This window comes from Hakea prostrata, chromosome 6 (genome assembly GCF_041222555.1).
Source record: "Hakea prostrata isolate BN-2017 chromosome 6, UWA_Hpros_2, whole genome shotgun sequence".
Lineage (NCBI taxonomy): Eukaryota > Viridiplantae > Streptophyta > Magnoliopsida > Proteales > Proteaceae > Hakea > Hakea prostrata.
Genome location: NC_142605.1, coordinates 39258133 through 39286039, shown reverse-complemented (window position 1 = coordinate 39286039; position 27907 = coordinate 39258133). Strand labels below are relative to the sequence as shown.

The window sequence follows — 27907 nt, the reverse complement described above, 5'->3', positions numbered from 1 at the left end:
TGATGACCGTTATATTACCCTGCTTATGAGATGAGAGTGGTTACCTACCTAGGCATGATCTCCACTCCATATTAGTGGAAGTTACGTATTGCGAGTCGATCACGTATCCCTCTATATTATGAATCATGTTTAGATCTCATAACTATCAAATTGCTTCTCCACACACAATTGCTAAGACTTGGTCAAGATCAGTCTCGATCGCGGTTCAACCGGAATTAAGGACTCAACCTAGGACAACCGGATTCGATCTCATTTGTCCCATATCAAAGATACACCCATTTACAAATTTATATATTTTGTAGAGGTGTGTTTGAAAAGCAAAACCTCATAAATTGTTAGTCTAGTGGAAGGTCGATGGATCCCATTAGAAGGTGATGAAACTTTGTCGTTGCTATGTTGATGGATAAGTTTTATTAAAGTAAGGAAAGCGTTGCCACTCTCTTTAATTTTCCATGAATAATGCTTTAATTTCCATCTCTTTAATTTTGGATGTTACTAATTATTGCACTTCCAATTATAGCTACTCTTATTTTTTTTTATTATATATATTAATATATTTATACGAAGTTTTTTTTTCTTCTTCTTTTCAATTTATACTGTAATTTTCATATACTCTTGTCGTCATCCTTTTAAAAATCATAGTTGATTTGATGTATTTATTAATTTACCTTTTTATAATTTTTCTTTTACTTGTTTATCCAATTTATCAAAAAGGCATCAACAAAATCAAACTCAAATATGAACAGAGTCTTGGCAAAAATTTGATTAGCATAATTAAAAAAATTATTTGCTATAAATTTAGTCAAGATTAAATTTAAGATTAACAAAATTTTAAAACTCTATATTTGAAAAAAAAAAAAAAATAGAATTGATCAAAGGAACTATTTTATAAAAATGTATTTGTTTTTTCAACCATCAGCAATTAAAAAAGATCCGAGGTTAAAACGCAAAATATGGAAACAGAACAAATTTTTTTTAAAGAATTTCACGTAAGGAGCACACAATTGTTGAATTGTTGAATGTAACAGAAAAACAAAAAAAAATTTGAAGGACATGACATTACGTCATACCATATGGTAATAATGTTTGAACCACTAAACCATCCTCCATGGTTTCTTTTAATTAATTCAACATCATAATTGCGTTTTACGCAAAATAATAACGCAAGGTCAAACAGAACAGTGGAAGAAAAAAATAAGAAGACGACAAAAGTTTGACAGTTTGATCTTTGTCGTTTATCCCATTATGATTTTTCTCGGCAATGTACCGGGGAAAATAATTGTGTGATAGAATGGATCGTTAAGTAAAACATAAATAAATAAATAAAAAAAGAAGAAAGGGTAGTTTGGTCATATAGACGAACCAAAGTCCCGCAGCTCCCGCCTCCCGAGTCCCGATAGGAGGGGGGCATTTGGGGAAATAAGAATGTTACCGGTGTATTTTAGCGGAGCTCTGTTTTAAGGAGGAGGAGGAGGAAGACGAGAAGTTGACTGGAGAGCGAGAGAGAGAGAGAGAGGGATGGGGACGGATGTGTTGGAGTGTTGGGCGGTTGAATATTATTATGGTCCCTCACTCCCTCCCGTATCCGATCGAATCAAATTTCTGTGAAACCTTCTTCAACCTCATCCTGGGATCTTCTTCTTCTTCTTCTTCTTCTTCTTCTTCTTCTTCTTCTTTCTTCCTGAAACGTTCTCTCGCCCTATCAATTTCTCCATTTGTCAAATCTAGAATCGATCAATTCATTGATTAGAACTTGCGACCCAGACGCAGGGTGGTGGAAGACAGAAAAGATGACTACAAGGGTTCCTGCAACACGCACGCGGGTGGGGAAATACGAAATCGGTAAAACGATCGGCGAAGGCAGCTTTGCAAAGGTCAAGTATGCCAAAAACATTGAGAACGGCGACAGCGTAGCCATCAAAATCCTCGACAAGGATCATGTCCTCCGTCACAAGATGGTGGAGCAGGTTTCACTTCTCTCTCTCTCTCTCTCTTTCTCTTTCTCTTTCTCTTTCTCTCTGCGTCATTTGTCGATGCTGGATTACTCTTCTACCAAAATAATGAAATCTGATGCCTTCCAACTCATCCCCCATGGGAAGCCTCTATTTATTTGGCACCAACTGCGCTAGGAGTTGCATGCAATCAACTCTCTGTTGTTAGAAGAGAGTCAAAAAGTGAACAAGAATCATTATAAAGTACCAGACCGTTTGATGCTTTCGTATCGATTAAATTTTCAATTTTTTGTTCAATTTGAACCTTTCGGCCAAAATATATACTAGATTCCTTCCTCTCTTTTTCCCCATTCGTTTCCTGGAAATTTTGAACACGGGAATGGTATGCGAACCAACAGTATAATTTATAAAGAAGAGGGGAAATGATGCACTAAGTGTTAACGTTGCTGTTCTGAAAAAGAAAAAAAAAAACATATAATTAGCAATATGTCTGAACCATTCATTTTCTTATGCTTTGCTTTTGCTTTTGCTAGATAAAAAGAGAAATTGCCACCATGAAGCTTGTCAAGCACCCAAACGTAATCCAGATCCATGAGGTACTTTGCGATTTCGGGAAATCAAATACGTTTGAATCATCAGGTGGTACCAAGTTTCACATGTGACCAAAGCAAGTACCATTTGGATGGTCTGCGTTCTGGCCACGTCCTTGATGCTGCATCATGTGGAATATGATTTTCTATTACGGACTCATCTTTCGTCCTCTCATCCTTATATGTTTGTGCATGCACACAGGTGATGGCGAGTAAGACAAAGATATATATTGTGCTTGAATTTGTTAATGGAGGAGAGCTTTTCGACAAAATAGTAAGGCTCTGTTTATTGGGTTTATTGTCATTACTTCTTATGGATCCAATTATGCATTAATATCTTAGGATACACTTCATACTCATTTGAATTACTGCGACCAAGACATTAACTAGGAAAGTCCTATTCTAAAACATACATCTGTAAAGAAAATGTAGAATCAGGTGCACCACAAACCCTTTTTCCAAAATGATTACAGCCTCTGTGGTGGACTTCTGTAGTGGGTTCTAGCAGTAAGAGAAAGACATCTAGTTCTGTTAACACTTGAACAGGGTGGAAGGTCAATGTTCAGTATACCACAGAATATTTGGTGAGTATTGTAGCTCTAGCATGGCCCAGTATTACTCAGTTCCATAAGAAACAAAAATATAAACCATGTGCAAGAAGATGAGATGGGTCAAGTCTCTATCTATTTTCTTGGGGATCTCACCCACCAAGTCTCTCATCTCATGATTAACAGGTAGTTTTCTCATTCATCTAGTTGCTGGAAGCAATAATCCCCTTATCTATTTATATTACAAGTACAAGCAGAAAAAGGGATTGCATTTGTGATCTAAAGAAACCTGCTCAAATTATGACTAGGTTCTTTCTTCTGTAGCTTAAAAACTCAATAAAAAGGAACTCCTAAGTTCTAGTTACATTTAAGGGTAAACGCTAGGCAAGCTGACACTGTGCCCAGCTCTTTGTCTGCCTCAATCCTCCTTCATGTGGAAAAGCCCCCAAATCACCCCACCTCTCGGAATAAAAGAAAACCAACTTTGTTGAACTGTTAGCATCGGGAAATCTACTAGCATGCTGAACCTTTGCCTTACAATTAAATAAGAAACCAAATATTTGAAAATAAGATGACCTAAAACAGGAATCATCTCCTATTCTGCACCAGCGTAGTAGCTTGTACTCCAAGGAAATCCACTGAATGCTATTGAGCCTCACAAGGTCTATTAAAGATCTTCATATGTTGGACTTAATTTAACATGCCAAGCTGTCCAGAGGACCAACTTGATCTGGACGTTATATCCTCCTTAACCAGTGTCTGGTAAACATCCATATGAAACCGCTTGCGATACTCTGTCCTTAGAAAAAGGGGGCATACTGGGTGCACGGCGCTCCTGTCACTCTAAGGTGTGGAGAGGGCTCAAAATGTACTCTGCCCAAGTCCTGATTTTAGTGGTGAGGTTGTTTCCCAAACTTGAACCTATTACCACATGTCACAATGGAGCAACCTTTACTATTGCACCCAAAACTGCCCTCTTTCAGTTACCATGTTCAAAACTGGAAATTATTCTGGAATGCATGTTCCTTCAATTTAGACTGATTGATGGCTAATACCCCCAACATATGCTGGCTGACATGGACAAATAATATGTTTAGCCAACAGGGCTAACTAACCCCAAAATATGGGTTAGAGTGTTAAACATATCCCTACGTTGGCCCAAACCAAAAGCTGCATAGAAAAAACATTGTCAAGGCAAAATCAAGAAAACCAAAACACTGATAATAATTTAAATGTATCAGACATGGTAAAAACAATTATATTTTGGGAGGACAAACTTTTCTAGTAATTATGGGTATGTGTGTGTGAGTTTACAAGAACTTCTTGGATATGTATGGTACTTTGGGTTGAAATTTGAGATTTGATTAGAAAAGAACATTTATTTAGAATTTTTGACAATTATTGTACTGTGAAAGTAATATTATCAGTAGATTATCGTATTTTGTTTGGTTACTTCCAACATATATGTGGATACAAGTGCACTTTTAAAAAGGTTATATTCCTTTGTTAGTGAAATTTAGAATGCATTTCCTCTGCAATTTGGCAACAAAACACTAAATGTGATCTAGGGGGTTTTTAAATTTGCATTGCAATGGCTCAAGGGAATTGTAAATTTTTGAACATGAAACCGTGATTGTTTAGAGAAATACATCTACTGCTGTCAATGGTCATTCCACCATTATATTGAATTTTGTTCTAGTCTGATCTAATACAATTAGGACTGCAATCTGATTGCATGTTTGCATGCATATGCACATACAATGAACTTGTCAAACATAGTTAATCAAAGATCTGGATCCTGTAATAGAAGCTTCTGTCAGTTATTCAACTCATTGCAGAGATTTGGTAATGGGAATGAATCCAGGTTCTCCAAGTTGCCTTCTAATCTGGCTTGTTTATAGAAAAGTTAGGGGTGTATTCTAAATTATGGCTTCAGCATTTCTACATTGGATCTGTGTGTTTATGCATGTCTACATTTACTCTGAAACATTTCCGTAAGAGTTTTTTGATTTGTAGGTCAAGCATGGGAGACTTAAAGAGGATGAAGCTAGGAGATATTTCCAGCAGCTAATTAATGCCGTGGATTACTGCCATAGTAGAGGCGTGTACCACAGAGATTTGAAGGTTTTACAAGCTTTAATGAGTTAATTCTTCATTAATTGCCTGTCTTGCATTTCCTCAAACATGGGTCGGGGGGGGGGGGAGGAGGAGTAGTGTGATTTAGCCAGTCCAGCTATTTGGCTGTAAGAAATAACAGCTAGCTCACCATCCTTAATGTATTGTGTTTCCATATTTGGCAGCCTGAAAATTTGCTTCTTGACTCGTGTGGTGTTCTTAAAGTTTCAGACTTTGGATTGAGTACATTCTCACAACAAGTAAGGGTAAGTTCTTGTTCACATTGCCAAAATTCATAGTAGTAAAATAGGAATATGTCCACTTTCGTACTTGGACATGTTTTGAATAACAGTTTTCTTATATTACTGGGCAAACATCTTTTTCTTTCTTTTTATAAAATAGCTGGACTCTTTTATGAGAATTATTTATTAGTGCTTTTGTAGATTACTCACTCACTTCTGGCAAAATAAATATTACTTAGGAGGTTGTCAACTAGATATTGCCTTCTTGATGAATGTGTTCAGTAGGCAAACACTGACTGGTAACCCCCAAGATACTTTAGCACTTTAAAGTTGAATGAGCGTAAAAGTCTTTAAGGCTGGTTTCCCATATATTGAACCCACTAACAATACTTATAATAGAACTCAAAATAACATAACCAAGGTAACAGGTGGAGCTTTATCATATAACGGTTAGTCATGTTTCTGATTGACCAATAACTGGTCATCTCTAGTGCACTAAAAGCTTCTGTTTGGGATTCATGTGGTTCAGAAAACGTCAGATACCTTACACATAACTGATGCTTCAGAATCATCTCTACTTGCTTGTTTGTGAGATGCAAACTGGGAAGGATAATTTTGAACCTCATCCATATTTAGCTTTAATATATTACAATTTTATGGGAAGTCTTCTTCTTGAAATTGCTTTATCTGAAGTGATTAAGCACTAATGGTAGGATATTGAATTTGCATACATTTGTTTTACAATAATATTTAATGTAAGCCATCATTTCATCAGGGAGATGAAAAATGTGATAGAAGGTGCCCTAAGTATTAATTATTTAAGTCAAAAAGGTGCTTTCCCCCCCTCCCTTTCTGGTGAATAGAGTTACGTAGTTACTCTTTATAAAGACTGCACAATACACTACAAGCATTATAAGAGCTGTTCAAGTTCATCCATCATCAATATGGTGGCCAGTAGTGATGAGCGTCCCATGGAGAAACCTGTCTTCTCTATACTGAAGCTATGCTGAAGACATTATACATTTCACATGCCTTTTTAACATATGTCCATTGTAGGATGATGGTTTGCTACATACAGCCTGTGGGACGCCAAATTATGTTGCTCCTGAGGTGAGTATGTTCTTCAGAGCCTTTTTATAAGCTGATTGTCAAGCTCAAGAATTACACATTTCTTTTTGGAAGAGAATGTTTCAATTTTATTCATTATTATGAGGGTTTGCTTAATTGTATTCTCTCAGGTGCTCAACAATAAAGGTTATGATGGTACAACAGCTGATATATGGTCTTGTGGGGTTATTCTGTTCGTTCTAATGGCTGGATACTTGCCTTTTGATGAGTCAAACCTCATGGCTTTATATAAAAAGGTAAATATTTCAATAGCATGACTCTCCACCCTTCTATTTCCCTCAGAATCTCATGCAAATAACGTACGCCCATATGCTTACTCAAACTGCAGATATACAGGGCTGATTTCACATTCCCTTCATGGTTTACCTCTGATGCCAAAAAGTTTATAAAACGTATTCTGGACCCAAATCCTGTTACTGTAAGTGAGCTAAATACACTAAGTTGTTGATTCAATTAACACATACTATTGTTTCGTCCTGCGCGCTATGAATTTAAATTACTTGATTAGTAGCTACTACTACTCTATTGTTGGTATCGACATATAAATAGCTTTAAGCATGTTATCCTGCATTCTGGGGTCAGATGCTGAAATGTTGACTTTGTTACAGCGGATAACAATTTCAGAGATCTTGGAAAACGAATGGTTCAAAAAAGGTTACAGGCCAACAGACTTTCAACAGGGTGAAGATATCAGCCTTGATGATGTTGATGCTGTTTTTAATGACTCGCAGGTGAGTAAGTATATTTGAAATTGTTACCCAAAAAAAAATAAAAATTTGAATATGGAGTGATCATATTTCAACCTAGAATCCTTTTCAGAATTTAAATTTCAAGTACGGAAACTTCTATTTTCTGATCCAAACCCTGCTTTAGAAAGTACTCCAGTCTATGGACCTAAAATATTCTCAAATGTGGAAAAGCCTTTGCTTAAGCAGCAGGTGTATGATGGTTTAACCAGCTGTAAACTGAAGCATGATAATAAGGGCTTCATGGAGTGAGTTTGTGTATTGTTGCAGGAACACCTTGTAACTGAAAAGAAAGAGAAACCAGTGTCGATGAATGCATTTGAGCTTATTTCTAGGTCACAGAGCTTCAATCTCGAAAATTTGTTTGAGAAGCAGATGGTATGTTGCAATTAAGTGACTGTTTCTTGCTTTGAATGTCTATAACTGCTTGTTTAATATTATACTTGTATACAAAGCGTAAAATTCATTGTTGGGATATTTACAATTTACCTCAAGAAGTCCCTGAGATAATTTTACAACCTTGATACTGTAGCCCGAGAGATGGTGTAAGAATGTGTTCATTTTGCCTCACATCCAAGTCAGAAGGATGACTTTCAAGACAAAATTGAATGCTGTTGCTATATGTATAATTTTCCTGTTTGCTGCCTCTTCAAATTTTAGGGTCTTGTGAAGCGAGAGACTCGCTTTACCTCTCAGCGCCCTGCAAATGAGATAATGTCTAAGATTGAGGAAACCGCAAAGCCTCTTGGTTTCAATGTCTGCAAGCAAAACTACAAGGTGATCTCTTTGTTTCCATGTTACATTGTTAATTCTGAAACAGCATATGTTTACAACTACAAAATCTGAACTTGATAATGAGAAACTATTTCTATATTGAGCTCTTTCCAGATGAAGTTGCGAGGTGACAAAACTGGAAGGAAGGGCCACCTCTCCGTAGCTACAGAGGTACGTTCCCTTGTGAATGAAAGCTCCTTTTTCACTAATCTGATTTCCTTCAGTGTACCAGCTTGTGTAGCTTCATTATTCTATACTGTTTTGCTTTTTGTCAATAATAATCTGAGAAAAAATTTTTGGGGGTAAGACTACGTAGGAAAATTGCCCCCTGCCCAGGACTTTGCTTGTGGAAGCTTTTGGCCCTGGGTTTGCCCTTTTAATAATTTGAAAAAAAGACTAGTTATGAAAAATATAGTTAAAAGTTTCACCTACCAGTTCCATATTGATAGATTTGTCTCTATGTTTTGTTTTCTCAATCCCTGCTTATGATATTGTGTTGTGCCGCTGCATGCTGAGAGTTGGCTGTTGCATTTTGCCATTATTTTGGTACTGGCAATACATCATTTTATACTTTGCCCATGAACAAGATTTGGTTTGAAGATGTCTTGTATTGGCAGAATGGTTTTTGATCTTGTCTGGAACGTATTCTACTCCACAAGTGAAATATAATCTCTGCTCTGTGGAATTACAAAGACTGCTCTTTTAACTTTGTTGAATCTTCGTTGCAGGTTTTTGAAGTGGCTCCTACTCTGCATATGGTAGAGCTCCGGAAAACTGGAGGTGATACATTGGAGTTTCACAACGTATGTGAAGTTTGAGACTCTTTCTTGTGAGATTTTCAAGGATATATGAACCTTCTCTAGCTATCCTAACATATTGCAAATTCTTTGATATAATGGCAGTTCTATAAAAGCTTCTCTTCTGGGTTGAAAGATATAGTCTGGAACTCTGATACAATCGCAGAAGATACAAAGGTGAGCTTTTTTAATGCCTGGACGAGGGTTTATTCTCTGACTAGTTCCCATGAACTGTAATGTCACCCTCCTGTGTCTCATTCTATAGCTTCTTTGCATAGGTGCAGGTCATAGCGAAGTAACTTCCTCTACAAGGAATATATTTGTGGGTTTGCCTGTTTCTCCATGGTCTTCTCATTATTTGTATGTTCAATGTGTATGATGATGAATGGATGTCCATGAAAGACATTAGGTGGATCTACTGGATCTTCTTAAGCATTGAGGTCTCATGTAAATAGAGCACTCTAATGTTGTCGAAGCATAATGCTCAGCAGATGAGATCTTGCAGCAAATCACAACTGGTTGATTTCGTAGGAAAGTGTTGTAGCTTCCAGAGAGGCAGCCATCAAATCCCACCCAAAGCAAGGGATAGATGTAACTAGTATGCCGTTGGATCTGTATTCTGTACACTCTTGCAGATTAGATTAAAGCACTTGGATGGAAACAGTCCAATTCTTTTTTTTCAAAATTTTTTTTTTCATATTAGATTAGATTGTTTGGGAGATGCACAACCTTGATACATTCTTACTTTTCTCTTTAATGATCGAATGGGCTCCCTGCGTCCCTGCGTACGATTCCCGGCTCCTTTGAAAACCTTGTTGTGGTCCCTGCCTGCAATATTGTCCAATCCATATCAGTCCAGCTAACATTGACCCAACTTACAAGGGGATCATCAAACATCTAACTTATTTATAACGATAGAGAATAGAATAGAATAGAATAGAATAGAATAGTTAACACGGAAATACGTATGAATGACTGTTGGAACTTGGAAGCTTTTCTTCTATTTCTAACAAATTAGATAAACGCCATCATGCATAACGACGTTGCAAGGTTCACGGAACTGTGTGAAATGTAGGTTTCCCTTGCAATTAACGAATCGTTCACGGAACATTGCACGAAAAGAAAGCGGAGAAAACCTCGTAACATTCACTTTTGTTCACCTTGTGCAGTTGTACCCAAAACTAGGTTTGTTGTGTTCATTTCCAATTAATTTTCTTCTTCTTTTTCTTTCTCTTTTTTCAAATTTGGGGCGATAGGATAGAAAGACCAGAATCATTTTTTGTTTCTCAATGTTACCATAGACATTACAGGTACAAAATTACACGCCCTCCTCCAATAATGGATCATGCGATGTGTTACGTGTGATGAGTAGTGATTAATGGATCATGTTGAAGATGATTTATTACTCGAAGACTTGGAACGATTATTCCAGCCCAGCATGCCCAGATATGTGGTTGGCCTAATTTAATACACCCAACAGCCCAACTACCCAATACCTTAATGTTTTCTTTTAAAACATTTAATGGCTTCCCATCCGTAATAGTCAAAAAGGGACACTTAACTGCACCATATGTTAGTAGGTTGTCTCAGCGACCCAGATGCCGAGCGTGGAAACATATTTGAGATTTCACTGTTGCAGTTTTTTTTTTCTTTCTCAATCTCCCTATCTTTTGAGTTTAAATTCTTTATCCCTAGACTGGACTATGTAGAGGATTTTCTCTTCTTACATTTTATTACATCCACACATTTAGAAGATAGGTTTGTTCCTAAATACTGATATGGTAGATTAAAGATAGATAGACCTATTTTCTAAATGTATAGTGAAGAGATGACAAAAATAATATATTCCTCTATCCTCCTAAGTAGAAGATCTCTCTTTCATTCTTTTTTGGGTAAAGAAGACATTTATTGAAGACTGGAGCTAGTACAACATTGACTTCTTCATTGCACATCTGAAGAAGCCCAATGATTAGTATTATGCCAAGCAGTCTGTAGCTCGACTGAGAAAGAAAATGAATGTTAACGACAATCGTCAACCATCTGTTTTATAAGAAATGGATCTAATAAAAAACAAAAGAATTTTCTAAATTATTCTTAATATTTATTCAGATGTGAATGGCCAAGACCTATTGTGTCAATCCAATAAAAGATAGAACAAACCAAATTTTGTTTTCGTTAGTCTGCTTTGGTTTGGTTTTGTTAAAAGAAAAGCGAATTCTCGAAGTGCAGGACTTCCACGTTTTCCTATTTTATTTTTTCAAAACAGGAAAACATATATATTAAATGAATCGGTGGATGTCAAATAAAGGAAAGATGACGATGACCAAAATTTGGGCCACAATCGATGCACAAGGATATTGAACTTTGACGTTTGACTCATCGCCCTGATCCTTTAATAGCCAGTCACCTAATTCACCTGTTCACAGTCAATAAATATGCGTTTAGTTGTATAAATATAGCATAAAATATGTAAGAGAACATAATTTATTTATGGTTTTCCGAAGATAGAAAAAATAAACAATTTTTACACTTTAGGAGGGAATAATATAATTATTAAAAAAAAAAAATCGAAAGGAATAATATAAGAAGTATAGAAGGAATAGGAATTTAGACCTTTAATAAGAGATTGTCTTTCAATGCACTATGAACACCGTCACAACTCATGATTTCCTTACATCCATTTTTCTGTTTTTTTAGTAAGACACCACATCCATTTTTTCTGACCTTTTTATTATTTTATCATGTTTCCCTACAGTGTGAGTAACTCTCATATTTCACGTGACAACATTTTTTTAATGAAAAAAGACATGTAAGGAACAATAAAAATTATGCTAAGCTTTAATGATGCACGTTTAATACACAGGCACTATGCTGCCGACCGTAGAAATCCACATATTTTGAAGTTCGATTGCCAAAAATCACTTTTTTTTTTTTTATCAGCAAGGTGTTTGAAAATAAAACAGAAAGGGTCAAAGATCCACCGGCTATTTCTATAATCAGTCATCAGCGGCTACAGTAAAGTCTGCAGTAATGATGCATGGGCTTGAGTTTGTGTGAGAGTACAAGCATGAAATCTCGCATCCTCACATGGACAGATGGACATGGTCAATACTTAAGCCAAATTCAAGTTTAAGGCTTCCCACACCTAATCCAATCACCAAAATACCAAAAATGTTAGTTCCAGCAGAAGCAGGAGCAGCAGCAGCACAGCGGCGGCGCCACTGCCTCCTCCTCCACCACCATCACCACCACCACTGCCAAATGCCGATATATATACATATAACCCTCTCATTCAGGAGATACAGCCTCAACGACAAACTAATATATATACATATATTACCCGGCAGTGGTAGATGACAAGGTCTTGACTTTGTAGTCTATTTTTGTTTTTCATATTTTTAGATAGATAAGAAAGAAAGAAAAACCCCTCAAAATTAAGTTTAATTAACTCATGGGTGGTTGAGCTATCCTCCCCCACTTCAGAGCTACTTACAATTAATTACACCCCTCGTTCATCCAGCTTTCTTGCAGCTAATGTACAACTCCCAACCCAACCCGAAATTGTTCGGGTGTTGCGCAATTAATGCGGAACACCTGCAATGAAATGTTGAATGGAGATTTTGATCGTCCGTTTCTCAAAAGTGTGTGATCGAAATCTATTTTGATCGATCTCCACCGCACAGTGCTGTGCATTAATTGTGCCGCAATGAAGTATACGTTCCCCCAACCTCCATCCGCCTCCGTCCCATTGTTCTGTCTTTTCTCTTTCTTGTGAACAAACCTAACGGGTCCGCTGTCGGGCCCTGCGCTCTTTCTCTCTCTCTCCCCACCATTTTTCATTTTTCATTCTTCATTCTTCATTCTTCATTTTCACACCAGTTAGCTGAACAAATCGTGTGAGGCGTTACTTCCTCTTGTGTCTCTCTCTCTCCCCTCCATTCTTCAGGGTGGTTCACATCAGTTAGCTGAACAAATCGTGTGAGGCGATACTTCTGCCTTCCTACACGTTCGTTTTTTTCTTTTATATAAACAACACATTTCTTGTTCATTTCACCAAAACGAGAAAGAAAGAGAAAGGACAGACAGGGAGACAGACAAATCACAAATGGGGGATATAGAGATGGAGAATGAGAGGCTAACCGCAGAGATGGCTTTCAAGGAAGATTCATCTTCCATCGTGATAAAAATCCGGCGAAATTTGCCGGACTTCTTGCAGTCCGTAAAGCTCAAATACGTGAAATTGGGTTACGGGTATGCATGTAACTATGCCACTGTTGTTGTCTTACTAGGGGTTGCTCTTCCCATTTTGTTAGCCTCCGCAGTTCAGCTCAAACGTCTCATCACTAGTTTCCATCAGGTCCCAGAATTTGGTGATATATGGATGATCAACACGAGCCGCCCCAACCTTCTGCTCGACAACACTCTGGCGGCCGTATCGGCCGCCGCAGTTCTGGCCTTCGTCCTAACTCTCTACTGGATGAAGCGGCCCCGGCGGATTTATCTGGTGGACTTCGCTTGTTACAAGCCCGACGACGAGCGGAAGCTCTCTGGTGAAGCCTTCCTGAAGATGACGGAGGAAAACGGCTCCTTCCAGGAGGATGCGGTTCACTTCCAGGAGCGAGTCTGCGTCAGGTCAGGTCTCGGTGACGAGACTTATCTGCCTCTGGGGATTACATCCAGGCCACCCAAGCTATCTATGAAGGAGGCTCGATCAGAGGCCGAGTTGGTCATGTTCGGCGCCCTCGACTCGCTCTTCAAGAAAACCGGCGTTCGACCCCGGGACATCGGCATCTTAATCGTTAACTGCAGCCTCTTCAACCCGACTCCCTCTCTCTCCTCCATGATCGTCAATCACTACAAGTTGAGAAGCGACATCAAGAGCTTCAACCTGGGTGGGATGGGTTGCAGCGCAGGCCTCATTTCCGTCGATCTCGCCAAGGACCTCCTCAGGGCCCAACCAAACACGTACGCCGTTGTGGTGAGCACTGAGAACATTACCCTCAACTGGTACTTTGGCAACGACCGCTCCATGCTCCTCTGCAACTGTATCTTCCGAATGGGCGGCGCCGCCGTGCTGCTCTCGAACAGGGCCAAGGACAGAAGCCGCTCCAAGTACCAGCTTGTCCACACCGTGAGAACCCACAAGGGCGCCGATGACCACAGCTACAACTGCGTGTACCAAAGAGAGGACGAAAAGGGGACTGTTGGGGTCTCACTCGCCCGAGAACTGATGGCCGTCGCGGGTGACGCTCTAAAAACCAACATAACCACTCTGGGTCCCCTGGTTTTGCCATTAACCGAGCAGTTCAGGTTCTTCGTAACTCTGGTGCGAAGGAAGGTGATGAAAGCCAAGGTGAAGCCCTACATACCCGACTTCAAGCTTGCATTTGAACACTTCTGCATCCACGCCGGCGGGAGAGCCGTGTTGGACGAGGTACAGAAGAATTTAAGACTCAGTGAGTGGCACATGGAGCCGTCGCGCATGACGCTTCACCGCTTCGGCAACACCTCCAGCAGCTCCTTGTGGTACGAGTTGGCTTATACAGAGGCCAAGGGCCGAGTCGGACGCGGAGACCGAGTCTGGCAGATCGCATTTGGGTCCGGGTTCAAATGTAACAGTTCGGTATGGAGAGCGCTGAGAGCGATTCCTAGCAACGAGTGTTTAGCCACGTCAGCCAACAACCCTTGGGCTGACTGTATCGATCGCTATCCTGTCAAGGTTCCTGTTTGAGAGTTGTTGGAATTGGGAATTTGGGATCCTTCCTAATAATGCATTAATGCCTTCCTTTTAAATCTCCATGGAGGATTAGGCTTAGGCTTAGGCGGGATCCATTTTATTGCATCGCTTTTATTGCCTTGGAATTGTAATTTATTTCTCTCCTCGTTTCATGTATGTATACAGTATTAATTAATTAATTAGCAATCCCTAATTATCATTATTTCGATTAATTCTCCAAAGTAAAAACGATTATTATTTCTGAGTATAATCCGCACCCTTTTTTTTTGCCAAAACAAACAAGTAGCAATTAAATTAAATAAAAGAGTTAAAGTCATAAGACCTATACAAACGGGAATGATCCACAATAAACAAAGGTAGTATACCCCACCAAGATCTATCTAGAGATAACCTGCAAGCACCCTTAACAAGAAAATCTGCATAGCCATTGCCAATTCTAGGAATATAACTAAAAGAAACTCTATGGAAAAAGGAACAACGCTTCAAAATATCTGCAACTAAACTGAGACACATCCAATCCGCACCTCTTGTGTGAGCGTAAACTCCGACTCAAAAGTCCTTACGTGCAGGTTAATATGTGTAGATAGAGGATTTTTATTATTTGAGTTGCGTGTAAACTTTTAATAGAAACTAGCATCCACTCTACTTCCTTTAAAAAAATTCTACTTCCTTTACTCTCCACGGTAGATGATATATACTATTATCTTTATTCTTTGCATATAATATGCATGTAGTATAATGCCTATTTTGTTGCACATGTGAATTCTGGTGAAGGAGGAGCGTTTTTTTTAATCATTAAGGCATGGCAGAAATCGAGGCTAAAGAACTCAGCCAAGGAGTGGAAATAGACCAAATCGTCGAGCCCGCAATCGACAGGGCCTTCCTTGCTAAGACATGAGCAATTACATTACTACTCCTAGGGATTATATCAAAACGACATTTAAGAAAATCAGATTGGATTTTTCTAATATTTGTAATGATAGAATCAAGGGTCAAAGGGACACCAACCGAAGAATTTTGAAGGATCTTAATGAGCTCTGCACAATCTGTTTGAAACACAGCCCGATCAATACACTCTCCAATTGAACCCAACATAGTTGACCTCAATGCGAATGCCTTTCCTATTAATGCTGTTTCAAAAGAAGCCTGCTGGGATACTGCCATCACCATTACTCCATTAGCATTATAAAAGACAAATCCTAAACCCATAACATGTTGATTTAACAAGAGTGAGGCGTCACTTTGGATCAAGTACCAGCCCATACCCATAGGAACCGAGTGATTAAAATCAATGCAATTCCTTGGTACAGCAACAGGCCTTGGTATGTGATCGCTTTGAACTGAACTTTCTTTAAGTATCCAGAATTCTCTATGAAGTTCACATGCTCTTTTAACCACATCAATTGGTGTTCTTTTTTCCATTTTGAAGATAAAGCCGTTTCTAGTTGTCCATATTTCCCAGAAGATAAAGAAACAGAGACTTAAGTATCTTCCTGCTGGCTTCATTTTTCTCTCTTGGGAGTACCAAACGCATACCTTCAAGCCGTTCTCCTAGCAGCAGGGGTTGATGAGTCGGTGGTTTGTAGTTGAAAGGGCTAGCGAACCAAACTCTACGGGCAAATTCACAATCCAAAAAAATATGTGCTGGTGTTTCTTCATTGCTACACCCTCTTTGACATGTATAATCCCCTATCATGTTCCTCCTCTGAAGATTTTCACCTGTAGCAAGACCTTCAGCACAAGCTCTCTAGAGTAAATTCTTTATTTTTGGGAGGGTGTGTGCCTTCCATATCATGTTCCAAGTAATGGAAGTAATGGTTTCCCACCATGGTACATGTGAAGTAGAGGTCTGTTGTTGTTCTTCTTCATTCAGTTTATTTGTCAAAGCATGATAAGTGGATTTAACAGAAAATTTACTAGTGTTTGCAGCTCCCTAGATCAACATATCTTCAGTGGGAAAGAGACCTAGATATATTCTACGATAGCAGCAGCATCTTCATGATGAAAGAACTCAGTTAACAAATCTTCTCAATGAGATCAGTCACCCAGAAAATATAACAACCAACTGGTTTTTCATATCTAAGTTTGCCTCCATGCTGGTTAAATAACCATCTATCTTCCCAGATCTTGATTCTGTTTCCTCTGCCGACTTTCCACCCCAAATTCTCAATTAAAATTTATTTGCTTTCTAATTTGCTCCTCCAGGCCCAATTTGGGTTATGACCCACAGTTGCATCCAACAGATTATTATTTGGGAAATAAATGCATTTCGTGAAATGAGCCCATAGAGTATCTGAGGCTGTCCATAATCTGTATGCCACTTTGGTAAGTAGAGCTAGATTCTGTCTCTGTGTATCACGCAAGCCTAATCCACTTGTTTCTTTTGAAGAGCAGAGTCTTTTCCAACTGATCCAATGAGTCCTTTGTTTCCCTCCACCTTCACCCCAAAAAAATTCGCTAACTTTTTCTTCAGATCATCATGTATAGTCTTTGGAGGGGGAGTGTTAGGATAGTACATCAACGTGAAAAGGTCTATATTGTTAAAACATTTCAAAGATTCAATCTTTTAAATCTCAACATTTCCTTTCTGTTTTAGAATTGGAAATACTTGGTACATCGGTACATGTATGTATTTGCTTTTCACATTCTTTTGAGTAAAAAATTTATTAACTCGAACAATATTTGAACTACTATATATAAGTTTGGTTTAAACACCAACAAAAAACCCCTCTCTTACTGTCCTTTCCTCTGCAAAAGCATCAATCAATCAATGCTTTTATATGCAAAAATATCCATTCAATGGTTTCCCAAAAAAAAAAAAAAAATGTAACTTTCTCCCATGCAAAAATATTCAAATGGTATCGCAACAGTTAGTAGTTTGGCCCAAAGAAGAGTACTATTAGATCCTATGTGTCGTAGGTGCGGGGGTGATCGAGAAAATTCAGCTCACTTACTATTTCAGTGTCCATATGCCGAAGTTGTCTGGTTTGGTAGTGGATTGCACTTTTTGATTCCCAGAGGCCCTATAATATCATTGGTGGAGGTTGTGAAAGCATGGGAGAAAGTTACATTTCCAAGTAAAGAGGTGGGGAGAATGGTTCTAAGTCATTTTGCCTTTGTGTGCTGAAATTTGTGGCTAGCTCGAAATGAGGCAACATTTATGTACAAAGGCCTTGATCCATAAGAAATTGTAGCTAGATCCCAACATGCATTCCAAGAGTACTGGAAGGTAATGGGGAACTTTGAGGGTGCGACTACTCAATATCATCTTCCAACTCAAAGAGAGGACCAAGAGGCTGATGTTGCAATTGATAATCTTGATGCGACCATTTGGTGTGATGCGGCTGTACCTTTGAAGGGTCATGCGGGAGGTGCGGGCTTTATTGTAATGGATCACAACAGCAACATCCTACATGTTGTATCTAAACCGATTATAGCTTTAGACAGTTTGATTGGGAAGGGTTTAGCTATACTAATTGCCATGCAATGGGCAGTGACAGAAGGAATTGGCAGCGTGCAAATTAGGTCGGATAACGCTACATTGGTGAACTGGCTCAATGGCGGATGGGTGTGGGAATGGTTCTGTTGAGGGGCAATCAATTGTAAGAGATGTCAACTATGTAATACACCACTTTCATCGCTGTTCTTTTGTGTATTGTTCTAAAGAAGTGAACCTTGTTGCTCATTCTTTAGCTAGGAAGGCCTTGCCTTGGAGGCAGGAATACATGACCATCTTCCTCTCCTTGGCTCCTTGAACTATGTAATCAGTGTGTGTATGCTTTTTTTTCTTGTGTGTGTGTGTGTTAATTTTTTTGTGATGGCATTGACATGACAGAAGGGTTCTCAACTTACTTCAAGGAGAAGAAACTGCATTTTGCATTAAATGCATAGAACTGTTCAGTGGACCGTTGGATTGAGATTTCGGTCGAAATCTCGATCTAACAACTGACGATCTCGCTAAACGTGTCTTGTGCATTAAATGAGTAAGACACAAGCAAGGTCTGAAGAAGCTTACACGAGGTCTGGAGAAGCTTTGTTTGGCCAATATGAAATGACATTTTTTTACCAAAAAGTAAAAAACTAAAAAGTAAAAAAATATAAAAATGAAACGACATCTTTAACCAAACTTCGTTCCAAGTTCCAACAAGAATACTGGTTTCTTACCAACGAAACAACGAAACTAACAATTGTTATGGAGGGTGTGTGCGAAAGGCCTAGCAACAACTGAAGGCCTTCGGATTAGGAATATTGATGTGGATCCGTGTTGTCCTCGTTGTGGAGCAGATGTTGAAACAGAGAACCATATTTTCTTGGCTTGTCCTTTCGCACGTGTGGTGTGGTTTGGCTCTCCCTTGTCATTTGTGGTTCCTCCAGATGAAGATGTTAAAGTCCATAAATGGATACGGTCATGGACTCTTTGAAAAGTTCCACGAAAGATTTCGATCAGTTCCCGGTTTGGCCTTTCTAATATGGCGATTTGGATTTCAAGGAATGATCTCATATTTAACAAGAAGATCATCTCGGCGGAGACCATTGATAGGCGGTATCACAATTTGGAGATTTCATAGAGCCAACAAACCATTTGTGAGGGAATCCGATACAACAGGGGAAAGTCGGAGGGGGGCCTCCGATTGTGGGGGGTGTTGAATTCGACGGGCATGTAAGGGGGGGGTCTCTAAACCGGCCCGGCCCGGCTCCTCTTGAGCGAGCCATGGCATTAAGAGATGGATGCTCTACACACTAGGAGAAGGATATGATTTTGTGATCCTAGAATCGCCGTGCCGTGTTGATCAAGGCGATTAGGCACAAGACACTCAGGGCCCATTGAGCAACCTCACGGTTTTGGATGATATTCTCTATCTAAAATCCATGTTCATTGAATGTAGCCCACTGTTTTTAGGGAGAGTATGCACGGCGCCCTATCCAGGAAGGCGCTATCTTCTTCGAGCGAGATAGTTTGGCCTAATTCCACTCCTTGGATCCTTTCTCTTATAGAATTGGACTCCTCGGTTGTAGCTCGCAATGTTCTTCTATAAATGAAGTTCTTTACCAAAAAAAACAAAAGAACTAAGAAAACTGGTAACCAAAAAGAACAAGGATCCAGAGAGGAGATTCTCTCTTCACGGGTTCAGGGTTCTCCTCGGGCTGGGGGAAAACCGATCTAAATAAATTAGGGTCAAGTCGTAGTCCGCGGCGCCGTATCACGTTTAGAATCAAGTGCGTACTACGCCTTGGTCAGTCTTGTGTTTGCCCAAACGGCGTAACTTCAACTTCAAGGATTAGCTCCACATAAGCCTTTGAACAAACAAGATACCTGCATACTCACAGTTTCTGCTCTTTTGTCCTGCGATACGAACGAAAATACATACTTCAATTCTGATCTGGTTATTTACCAAAAGAAATTCTGATCTGGTTCGCAGCAGGGGAGAAAAAGATGGGTTACTTTCTGAGAGTTAGGTTAACATCTTTCTTTGCAGGTGCTGCAACTGCGTCCGCCGCTGGTCTATTTGTGCTTTACAAGGACTACAAAGTGTCTCAGGAGTCCATCTCTCAGCAGGTTGGTACTTTTTTAATGATTTCCTTTAATCATGTTAACTTTTAGTTTTTATCACACTCTGGAAATTCTTACTGCTTTGAGTGGATTATCCTCAAATACTATTTCAATATCTGTTGTGCACATTTGCGATTGCCCCAGTATCAAATTCTCACATTGGAGTATTGGGAGGCCAGACAATAAGATGGGAAATGTTTGTTGTCATCTACATGCGCAGAGGTCTCATTTTTCGTGTTTTGGATTTCCAGGAATTTTAGAGTTTGTACGCTTTGCTTTCTTTCGGTTCAAAGATGCTGTTGTCCAAATCATGTGGTTTCGGTTGATTTTTTTTTTTTAATATTTGCGTATTCCTGCAAACATGTTACTTTTTTGGATTACATTGCTTTAGGAATCCTTTTCCTAAGGGGGAAAATGAAGTTCGTAGGGGGTTAAAACACTACACATGTCCTTCATCAGAATACCAGGATATTTATCAAAAATTAGAGAAAATAGAGTGGAGAGTTTACCATCACCTGGAAATTGTCCTGAATAGGTTCTTTACTGTTTCAGGATGATAATGTCATAAGATTGAATTCCAAAACGTAGAAACAATGGTACTGATAATGGGATTATGATGTAATCCATGGTGGCTCCACCAGCAGGAAGGAAACCCAAGGCGGAAGCAATGAAAGACAGATCAAATTGGGAAAATGAAAATTGTTTGGTCAGGAGAGTGGAGAAGGAAGGGTTTAAAAGGGCGAACCCGGTGCCAAAGGCTTCTGCACAAGCTGTGTTCGGGGGACAATCTTCCTATGCAGCCTTACCCCAACAATTTTTACCAAGATGCTGTTTCGATACGTTGACCTCAGGCTACAATTGTGGTCCATTGACCATCACACCAAGGCCTGCACCAGAGTGGAGAAGGGTTTATTCCTCATAATGTTTTTTTGATGTCGGGCTGATTGAATGTTCTGTTTCCTAGACAACATGGCATCTGAATTAAAATAACATTCACCTCAGAGAAAAGAATCTATTCAAATAACAAGATTTTTTTCTAACCACTTAAATGAACATGATGCTCAAAAGTCTGTTATCCTGAACATCCAAAACAGCATTCAGAGCACCAACTCAATTACAAGTACTGATTTTCTCTTTAGTAACCGAAGTACTGCTGGAAAGTGTCTCACTGTAAAGGAGAGAAGCTCTTATAAACTTTGAAATAGAAGAGATTAATAGTGTTGACAGATCACTTTGGTTATTCCAACTAATGCCTTTCGAAGTGTTATTTGAAATCCTTAGGTTATGAAAAATTAAACTTAGGAGGGTATGCCTTGATTCAACAGCAAGGTTGCTGAACTATGACCAATTGTTTAGAGTCTAGAAACAGCCTTAATATGATGGGGTAAAAGGTTTGGTTTTTCCTTCTTCTTTTTTTTTTGGGGTGGGGGCTGGCAAGTCCTCATGCGCTGGGTATGCCTTTCATGAAATTTTGAACTTAGTTGACTTCGCTTGTCTGAAGTATACTTAGCTAGACCAATCTGCTTCTTTTGAATCTTTGTGTCCATTCCAACATCTTCAATTTAGGAATGGCCATTTTTTTGCCACAGCCTGTTTGGTAAAGCATAGCAAATTGTGTGGCCTTCTGCCTCATAAAAGTTAAAACAAGACCAGTCTTTAATGTAATTTAAAATGAAGTAATAGTTGAGACTTGTGTTTGTTCCTCATATAATTTCCTTAAAATTTAACCCGAAAGGAGCGCTAACCTTGGTAAAAGCTAACCGGGCAGTATGAAGCTCTGGTCTAACTAGTAGCTAACGTCTCCCTACCTCGCAGTCTTCGACCTGATCCTAGCTGCCTTAACAGAGCGAGCAGTCAGCTCCTTCTTTGTTTGTTGAAGTAATAGCTTGGCATAACATTAGTTTGGTAGTACCGACATATTTATGAACTCCAGCTTTCCTAAACCTTGGTCTTACTTGTTGTGCACTTCTGTGTGAGATATCACTGATATGAATAGACTTTCTGCGTCCTTTATTTTGAGCATTATTCTGTGCATTGAATTTGAGATTGCTTTCCAATGTCTAATCATTGGTTTCCAGGTTTTGTTTACATGATATTGCTTGATTTTAAAACAAATTCTCCTCTTTATAGCAGATAATTCTTTTTTTTACCTGATAGATCTTTTCACATTTCTAGCATTCGAATTCAAATTGGTGAATACTTGTTATTTGTGTCTTTGATGCTCACAGAATACTGAAGAAAGTAGGAATAGAAGTTTGCGTAATAGCCTGTAGGTCATTAAAGAATGGAAATGGTGAAAAAGTATGAAACGGGAAAAAAACTTGGGTGACAGTATCAGACCATGAAATGCTCATTAAATAACTGCTTGGCATACTATTCACCTTTGCATAGCATTTTATGTTGAAGATCTTCCTTCTTCCTTGAGGTGGATATTTTCCCCCCTAAATGTATTAGATCTCCCAACATTAGGCACATCATGTGATACAAAAGTCATTTTGTTGTTCTCAAATATGGCACTTAAATCGTCTATAGCCTTTATTTTGGTGTTAACGGTGAGATTGGTGGGAAAGAAAGAAAAGGTTATGCAGTTAATTGCAGATTCCTATTTTTCATAACCAAAACAGATTCTTTATCAGAGATTTATCTCCCTGTGATATAATATTTTTTTCAATAAAATCAATGGGGATGTTTTGTTATTCTTGTTGGGGTTTTGCTTCTCTATCACAAACAAGGTTTGCTCAGATTCTCATGGAAGGAGCACTCTTATCCTCTATAGGGTAGACATTGATCTGTGGACGAGTCTGTACTTCTGCAGCAACCTGAATATTTTCTGTGTGCTGTTTCACTCTGCTAACTGCTGAATTTGTTTTCTCCAGATGAAAGGCCACTTTGAGTCACTGGATGGGCGTATCTCAGCTCTAGAGAAGTTGAAAGAAGCCGAGTCTCCTCAACCTGTGGAAGCCACCGAGTAGATGTCTCTGAGGTTTGGTTGTCAGCCCTTAAAATGTTTACCCTCAACATGCCAACTGGGGGGTGGGAGTTGGGTTGGGTTTGTGTGGATGGAGAATAACCACACTCAGCTGATCTTCCTGTGATTTGGTTATTATGACTGAAATGAAGATGATGTTCATACAATTTTTTGTAATTGAATGTGGCTAATATTTATGCGGCCATCTGGACTATAAAACATTTGCAGTTTGTCTAAGATTTAGTTTTGTTTGTTCTAAACTTTCTCAGTGTACCAGTGCGTGGGTAATATTTATGCGGCCATCTGGACTATAAAACATTTGCAGTTTGTCTAAGATTTAGTTTTGTTTGTTCTAGATTTTCTCATTGGACCAATACGTAGTAATTTGAACCGGTATTACTATGGAGGACTCCAAATTTTCAGCCAGACAGAAAATGATTGATCTTCCATCTCAAGTCTGCGTGGGGGAGACCCTTTGCAACATTGTGATGGGTATGGGTCATCCCATGTTTCTGAGGCTTCGAAACCATAGGGTTCTAAATCACTCGGCCTTGGCCCAGCCTGGTCTATAAAGAGAGTGAAAGAGTTCTAGTCTAGCACTGTGATATCGATGGGATCATTTATGTTGTCATAGCCTTACACCTGGAAACTTGTTTGGGTTTTTTTCCTTCAAATTTGAAAGCAGTTCATATTAGATGATGGATGAATGGAGTGGGCATTGTGGATGTCATCCACCGTGTTTAAGAAGAAAAGAACATTTCTATAGATATCTCAAATTATCTTTTTTTTTTTTGAGAATGGATATCTCAAATTATCTGATGCCCATGACTATATACCCCACATGATGTACCACAATCACCATGCCCTATCTTTTACTCTCTTCGTTACATGGTATTTATTTTCTTTATATAGCGAACCCTAGGAATCTTTGGGGGCCTACTGGGTAGCTTCTCAATTTCCTGATACCCAGGTGATGCCGGCCCAAAAGATTGCGTGCTCTGGAATCTAGTGTTGGTCTTGGTATGCTGTATTGCAGATGCAGTGACCCACAAGACGGCAGCCCGGCCCAAAAGATGGCGTGCTTCCTAAATTTTGACATGAGGTTCGCGGCGTCTGTTGGCGTTCCAGTCAAGCAGTCATAGTGCAGCGAAAGAAAATTCCAATCAAACTGTGGTGAGACTTGAGAGAACATTGAAATTTCTCGTGCTTCAGGGAGTCTTAGCAGACGAATTGGAGTGTCAGACAAGCTAAGAGAAAGTGAGTGAGAAATAGGGAGAGATTTGAGAACTGAGATAGATAGGGAGAGATTTGAGAACTGAGATAGAGAGACTGATCCAAAGACAGACTGATCCAATAAACATGGCTATCTCTTATGAATCCTCTCGCTTCGTCTCTGTTTTCATCCTTGTTTCGTTATCCTTCTCTTTCACATTCGCTGAGATTCGTTCTTCGGAGATCCGGTCCGACGATCGATCCATCATCCTTTTCGATGAGTTTGGATTCACCAATACAGGTCGCCTTGAGCTCAACGTCTCCCAAATTTCATTCTCTAACCCTAGTCCGGAACTCGATCTTCAACAGGTTGGGTTTTTTCTCAGCACAAGAGATTCTTGGATCCATGTCCTTCAACAGATACAGGATTTGGACATCACATGTGCTCTCCAATCCGATCTCGTCAAGGTTGTCTATACTTTTGACAGTCTCAAAGGTGCTAAAAGCTTTAGTTCTCTCCTTCCGGTGACCGATGCGAATCAATACACTCTCGTCTTTGCAAATTGCCTTCAGCAGCTTCAGGTATCTATAAATGTTCAGTCTGCCATGTATAATCTTGATCCAAAGACCAGTCGCCGCGACTATTTATCAGCCGGTGCGACCATTCTCCCAAGACTGTACTTTATGTTTTCCTTGGTTTATTTCTCTATGGCGGGTATTTGGATCTACGTCCTTCACAAGAAGAGGTTGACTGTCTTCCATATCCATTTCTTTATGCTGGCCGTTGTTATCCTAAAAGCGTTCAATCTTCTATGTGAGGCAGAGGACAAATCATACATTAAGCGCACCGGAAGCGCTCACGGTTGGGATGTCTTATTTTACATTTTCAGTTTTCTGAAAGGTATTATGCTGTTCACCTTGATTGTCTTGATCGGCACGGGCTGGTCCTTCCTAAAACCCTATCTGCAAAACAAGGAGAAGAAGGTTTTGATGATTGTGATACCTCTCCAGGTGGTTGCGAATATAGCGCAGGTTGTGATCGATGAGGGCGGACCAGATGCACAGGACTGGAACACGTGGAAACAGGTGTTCCTGCTTGTTGATGTTATCTGCTGTTGCGCTGTGCTGTTTCCTATTGTGTGGTCCATTAAGAATCTACGAGAGGCTGCTCGCACTGATGGCAAGGCTGCGGTGAACTTAATGAAGTTGACGCTGTTCCGGCAATACTACATCGTTGTTATCTGCTACATTTACTTCACACGCGTTGTGGTCTACGCCTTGGTGACCATCACATCGTATCGTTATATGTGGACAAGTGTGGTGGCTGGAGAATTGGCAACTCTTGCATTCTACATATTCACGGGGTATAAATTCCGGCCTGAGGCTCACAATCCTTATTTTGTAATTGATGATGACGAGGAGGAAGCTGCTGCTGAAGCGCTGAAGCTGGAAGACGAGTTTGAATTATAATCACTTCAGGATTGTTTTTAATGTTGAACCAGTTGCTCCCTCCATCCGGGCTCCAATTGATGAAAATTGCTGCGGAGGACTTAAAAGTTACTGCTATACTGGGAAGCAGGGTTGAGGTAGGAATTTCTCTGGGTTTATTGATAAATCTTTTTAGCAGGCTGTATGTGGGTTTTCTATGTGTGCTGTACCTATGGTTGTTAGTTATATAGTGACTGGAATTCCGGTATCTCTGCATATCCACATGTCCCCAACCCACCCCCACCCCCACCCCCACCCCCACACCCAAAACCCAACCCCTTTTAGGGAAGGGAAAAAAAGAAAAAGAAAAAAGAACAAGCTATAAAGGATACTTTCTTTTGTATATGTGTTGCAACCTTGCAATTGACCAAGTAGTTTTGTGCTATAATATCAAATTACAACTTTGTTAAAATTTTGGGTAATTTTCATCTGGAACCCCTGAAGTTTGGTCCAAGTCATTTTTAGTCCACTTTAAGTTTTCTTTTGCATATGGATCCCCTGTAGTTTCAAGAAATGATTAAATAAGGACAAGTTTAAATTGTTAGTTTAATAAACTTTGTGACGAGAATACCCTTGTGTCCTTTAGATTTCTTTATTTTAATTTTAATCTACTAAAATAGATACTATAAAATAAATAAATAATAAATAGTCATCGGATTCATTGAACAATTAACGGAAGGCTTCTTCTTCTTCATCGCCACCGCCTCCAGCACAACCCATGCTGCCACCCTCCGCCACCTCCCCCTCGAGTTATCCTAGAACAATTCAACGACACCCAATTCCATAAACTTGGGGAGTTACAGTTCTACTGAGGCTGATCCCAATCTTTTTCAAACAACCATGGTTACACCTGGTCGAAGCTTCTTTAGATAGAATAGTTCACCGGCGGAATTTCTTGCTCAGTTGAATTCTCCTTTAGGTATTGGATGCTATGAGTTCATGTCAAGCTTTATGAGTAGCCAAGAGTTTCCTCCGTTGCCTGATATCCGAACTAATAAACGTCCCACAGAAAGAAATTTTTAACAAGAGGCGTTTACTTTGCCTCAAGTGGTAACAATTTGAGCCGGATTTTGATGAATCTATGGCTTCTACTGCGTCGAAGGTAATCGCATTTGAGTTCTTAAGCTGCACGTTTTTTAATTATCATTGCGATTCCCTGGTGGTTGTGGATTAGGTGTTGGTTCCTGTTGCAAATGGCACGGAACCTATGGAAGCTGTGATCATGATCGATGTCCTGCGAAGAGGCGGAGTTGATGCACTGTAGCGTCTGTAGAAAAGGAGCTTTGTGTTGATGCTTTTCTTGGATTGAAATTCGTGGCGGATGCTTTGGTTTCTGATTTTACCGGAGAAGGAAAAGATTATGATCCGATTTCTCTACCTGTAATATCTTTGGCTATTGTTTTATAATTTCTCTACCTCTAATATTTATGGCTATTATCTTATGTTTCCATCGTCATCAAGCTTTTCTTTTGCTTCTTCCCGTAATTGTTCAAAGTGAATCCGATGACTATTTATTATTTATTTATTTTATAGCATCTATTTTAATAGATTAAAATTAAAATAATAAAAAAATCCTAAGGACACAAGGGTATTTTCGTCATAAAATTTATTAAACTAACAATTTCTGTTAAGTTTGTCCTCATTTAATCATTTCTTGAAACCAAAGGGGAGCCATTTGCAAAAGAAAACTTAAAGTGGACTAAAAGTGACCTGGACCAAACGTCAGGGGTCCAGATGAAAATTACCCTAAAATTTTCCCTTCATTTTGTTGCTTTTTTCTTTTCATCTTTCATTACTCCTGCTAGTGTTTTTCAATATTTCAGTCCATAGCCTGGATATAGAGCAGGCCTTTCTTAGGTTTCATAACAAAAGCTCTACAGAAATTAAATAATTGTGGATTGTGATTTTTTTTCTCTGATTTGTAATTTAGAGCTAGACTTATCTAGAATCCAAGTAAATGAAAACCCTTTGGTCATAGGAACTCTGGCTTGTAGAAATGTAAAGAAGGTAGAAAGAAGGGGCATAATGGATTCCTCCCTGTATTTCACATTGTTTGTTT

General features: G+C 39.2%; 3 protein-coding genes and 1 pseudogene across 4 annotated transcripts; all 4 read left to right on the top strand.

Annotated features, from left to right (window-relative positions):
* The first annotated feature begins 1478 nt into the window (after nucleotides 1–1478).
* Nucleotides 1479–10005, top strand: LOC149014010 (CBL-interacting serine/threonine-protein kinase 9-like). 2 transcript variants are annotated; one of them, XM_089157961.1, is made up of 15 exons: nucleotides 1479–1967; nucleotides 2486–2548; nucleotides 2745–2816; nucleotides 5107–5214; nucleotides 5391–5471; nucleotides 6504–6557; nucleotides 6686–6811; nucleotides 6904–6993; nucleotides 7184–7306; nucleotides 7592–7699; nucleotides 7982–8098; nucleotides 8210–8266; nucleotides 8824–8898; nucleotides 8998–9069; nucleotides 9177–10005. In XM_089157961.1, the coding sequence occupies exons 1-15, from the start codon at nucleotides 1791–1793 to the stop codon at nucleotides 9189–9191; spliced, it is 1338 nt and encodes a 445-aa protein (XP_089014087.1). In that variant the 5' UTR covers nucleotides 1479–1790; the 3' UTR covers nucleotides 9192–10005. The 2 variants fall into 2 exon arrangements, with proteins under 2 accessions (XP_089014087.1, XP_089014086.1); XM_089157960.1 differs by having other exon boundaries at nucleotides 9171–10003.
* Nucleotides 10006–12772: 2767 nt separating this feature from the next.
* KCS1 (3-ketoacyl-CoA synthase 1) lies at nucleotides 12773–14854 on the top strand. The gene has a single exon (XM_089159327.1). It carries the CDS (start codon nucleotides 12998–13000, stop codon nucleotides 14621–14623), a length of 1626 nt encoding a protein of 541 aa, XP_089015453.1. The 5' UTR covers nucleotides 12773–12997; the 3' UTR covers nucleotides 14624–14854.
* Nucleotides 14855–19803: 4949 nt separating this feature from the next.
* Nucleotides 19804–24022, top strand: LOC149014008 (uncharacterized). Its single transcript, XM_089158845.1, has 2 exons — nucleotides 19804–20186; nucleotides 23057–24022. Exons 1-2 carry the CDS (start codon nucleotides 20064–20066, stop codon nucleotides 23150–23152), a joined length of 219 nt encoding a protein of 72 aa, XP_089014971.1. The 5' UTR covers nucleotides 19804–20063; the 3' UTR covers nucleotides 23153–24022.
* Nucleotides 24023–24130: 108 nt separating this feature from the next.
* Nucleotides 24131–26098, top strand: LOC149014007 (protein CANDIDATE G PROTEIN-COUPLED RECEPTOR 7 pseudogene; annotated as a pseudogene).
* Nucleotides 26099–27907: the final 1809 nt, after the last annotated feature.

Coding starts and splice junctions, on each gene's coding strand:
- KCS1 (XM_089159327.1), top strand. CDS start 12,998: ATGGGGGATATAGAGATGGAGAATGAGAGGCTAACCGCAGAGATGGCT.
- LOC149014010 (XM_089157960.1), top strand. CDS start 1,791: ATGACTACAAGGGTTCCTGCAACACGCACGCGGGTGGGGAAATACGAA. Junction 7,307..7,591: donor CTGTTTTTAATGACTCGCAG/GTGAGTAAGTAT, acceptor GTATTGTTGCAG/GAACACCTTGTAACTGAAAA. Junction 9,070..9,170: donor CAATCGCAGAAGATACAAAG/GTGAGCTTTTTT, acceptor TTCTTTGCATAG/GTGCAGGTCATAGCGAAGTA.
- LOC149014008 (XM_089158845.1), top strand. CDS start 20,064: ATGGGTTACTTTCTGAGAGTTAGGTTAACATCTTTCTTTGCAGGTGCT. Junction 20,187..23,056: donor AGGAGTCCATCTCTCAGCAG/GTTGGTACTTTT, acceptor TGTTTTCTCCAG/ATGAAAGGCCACTTTGAGTC.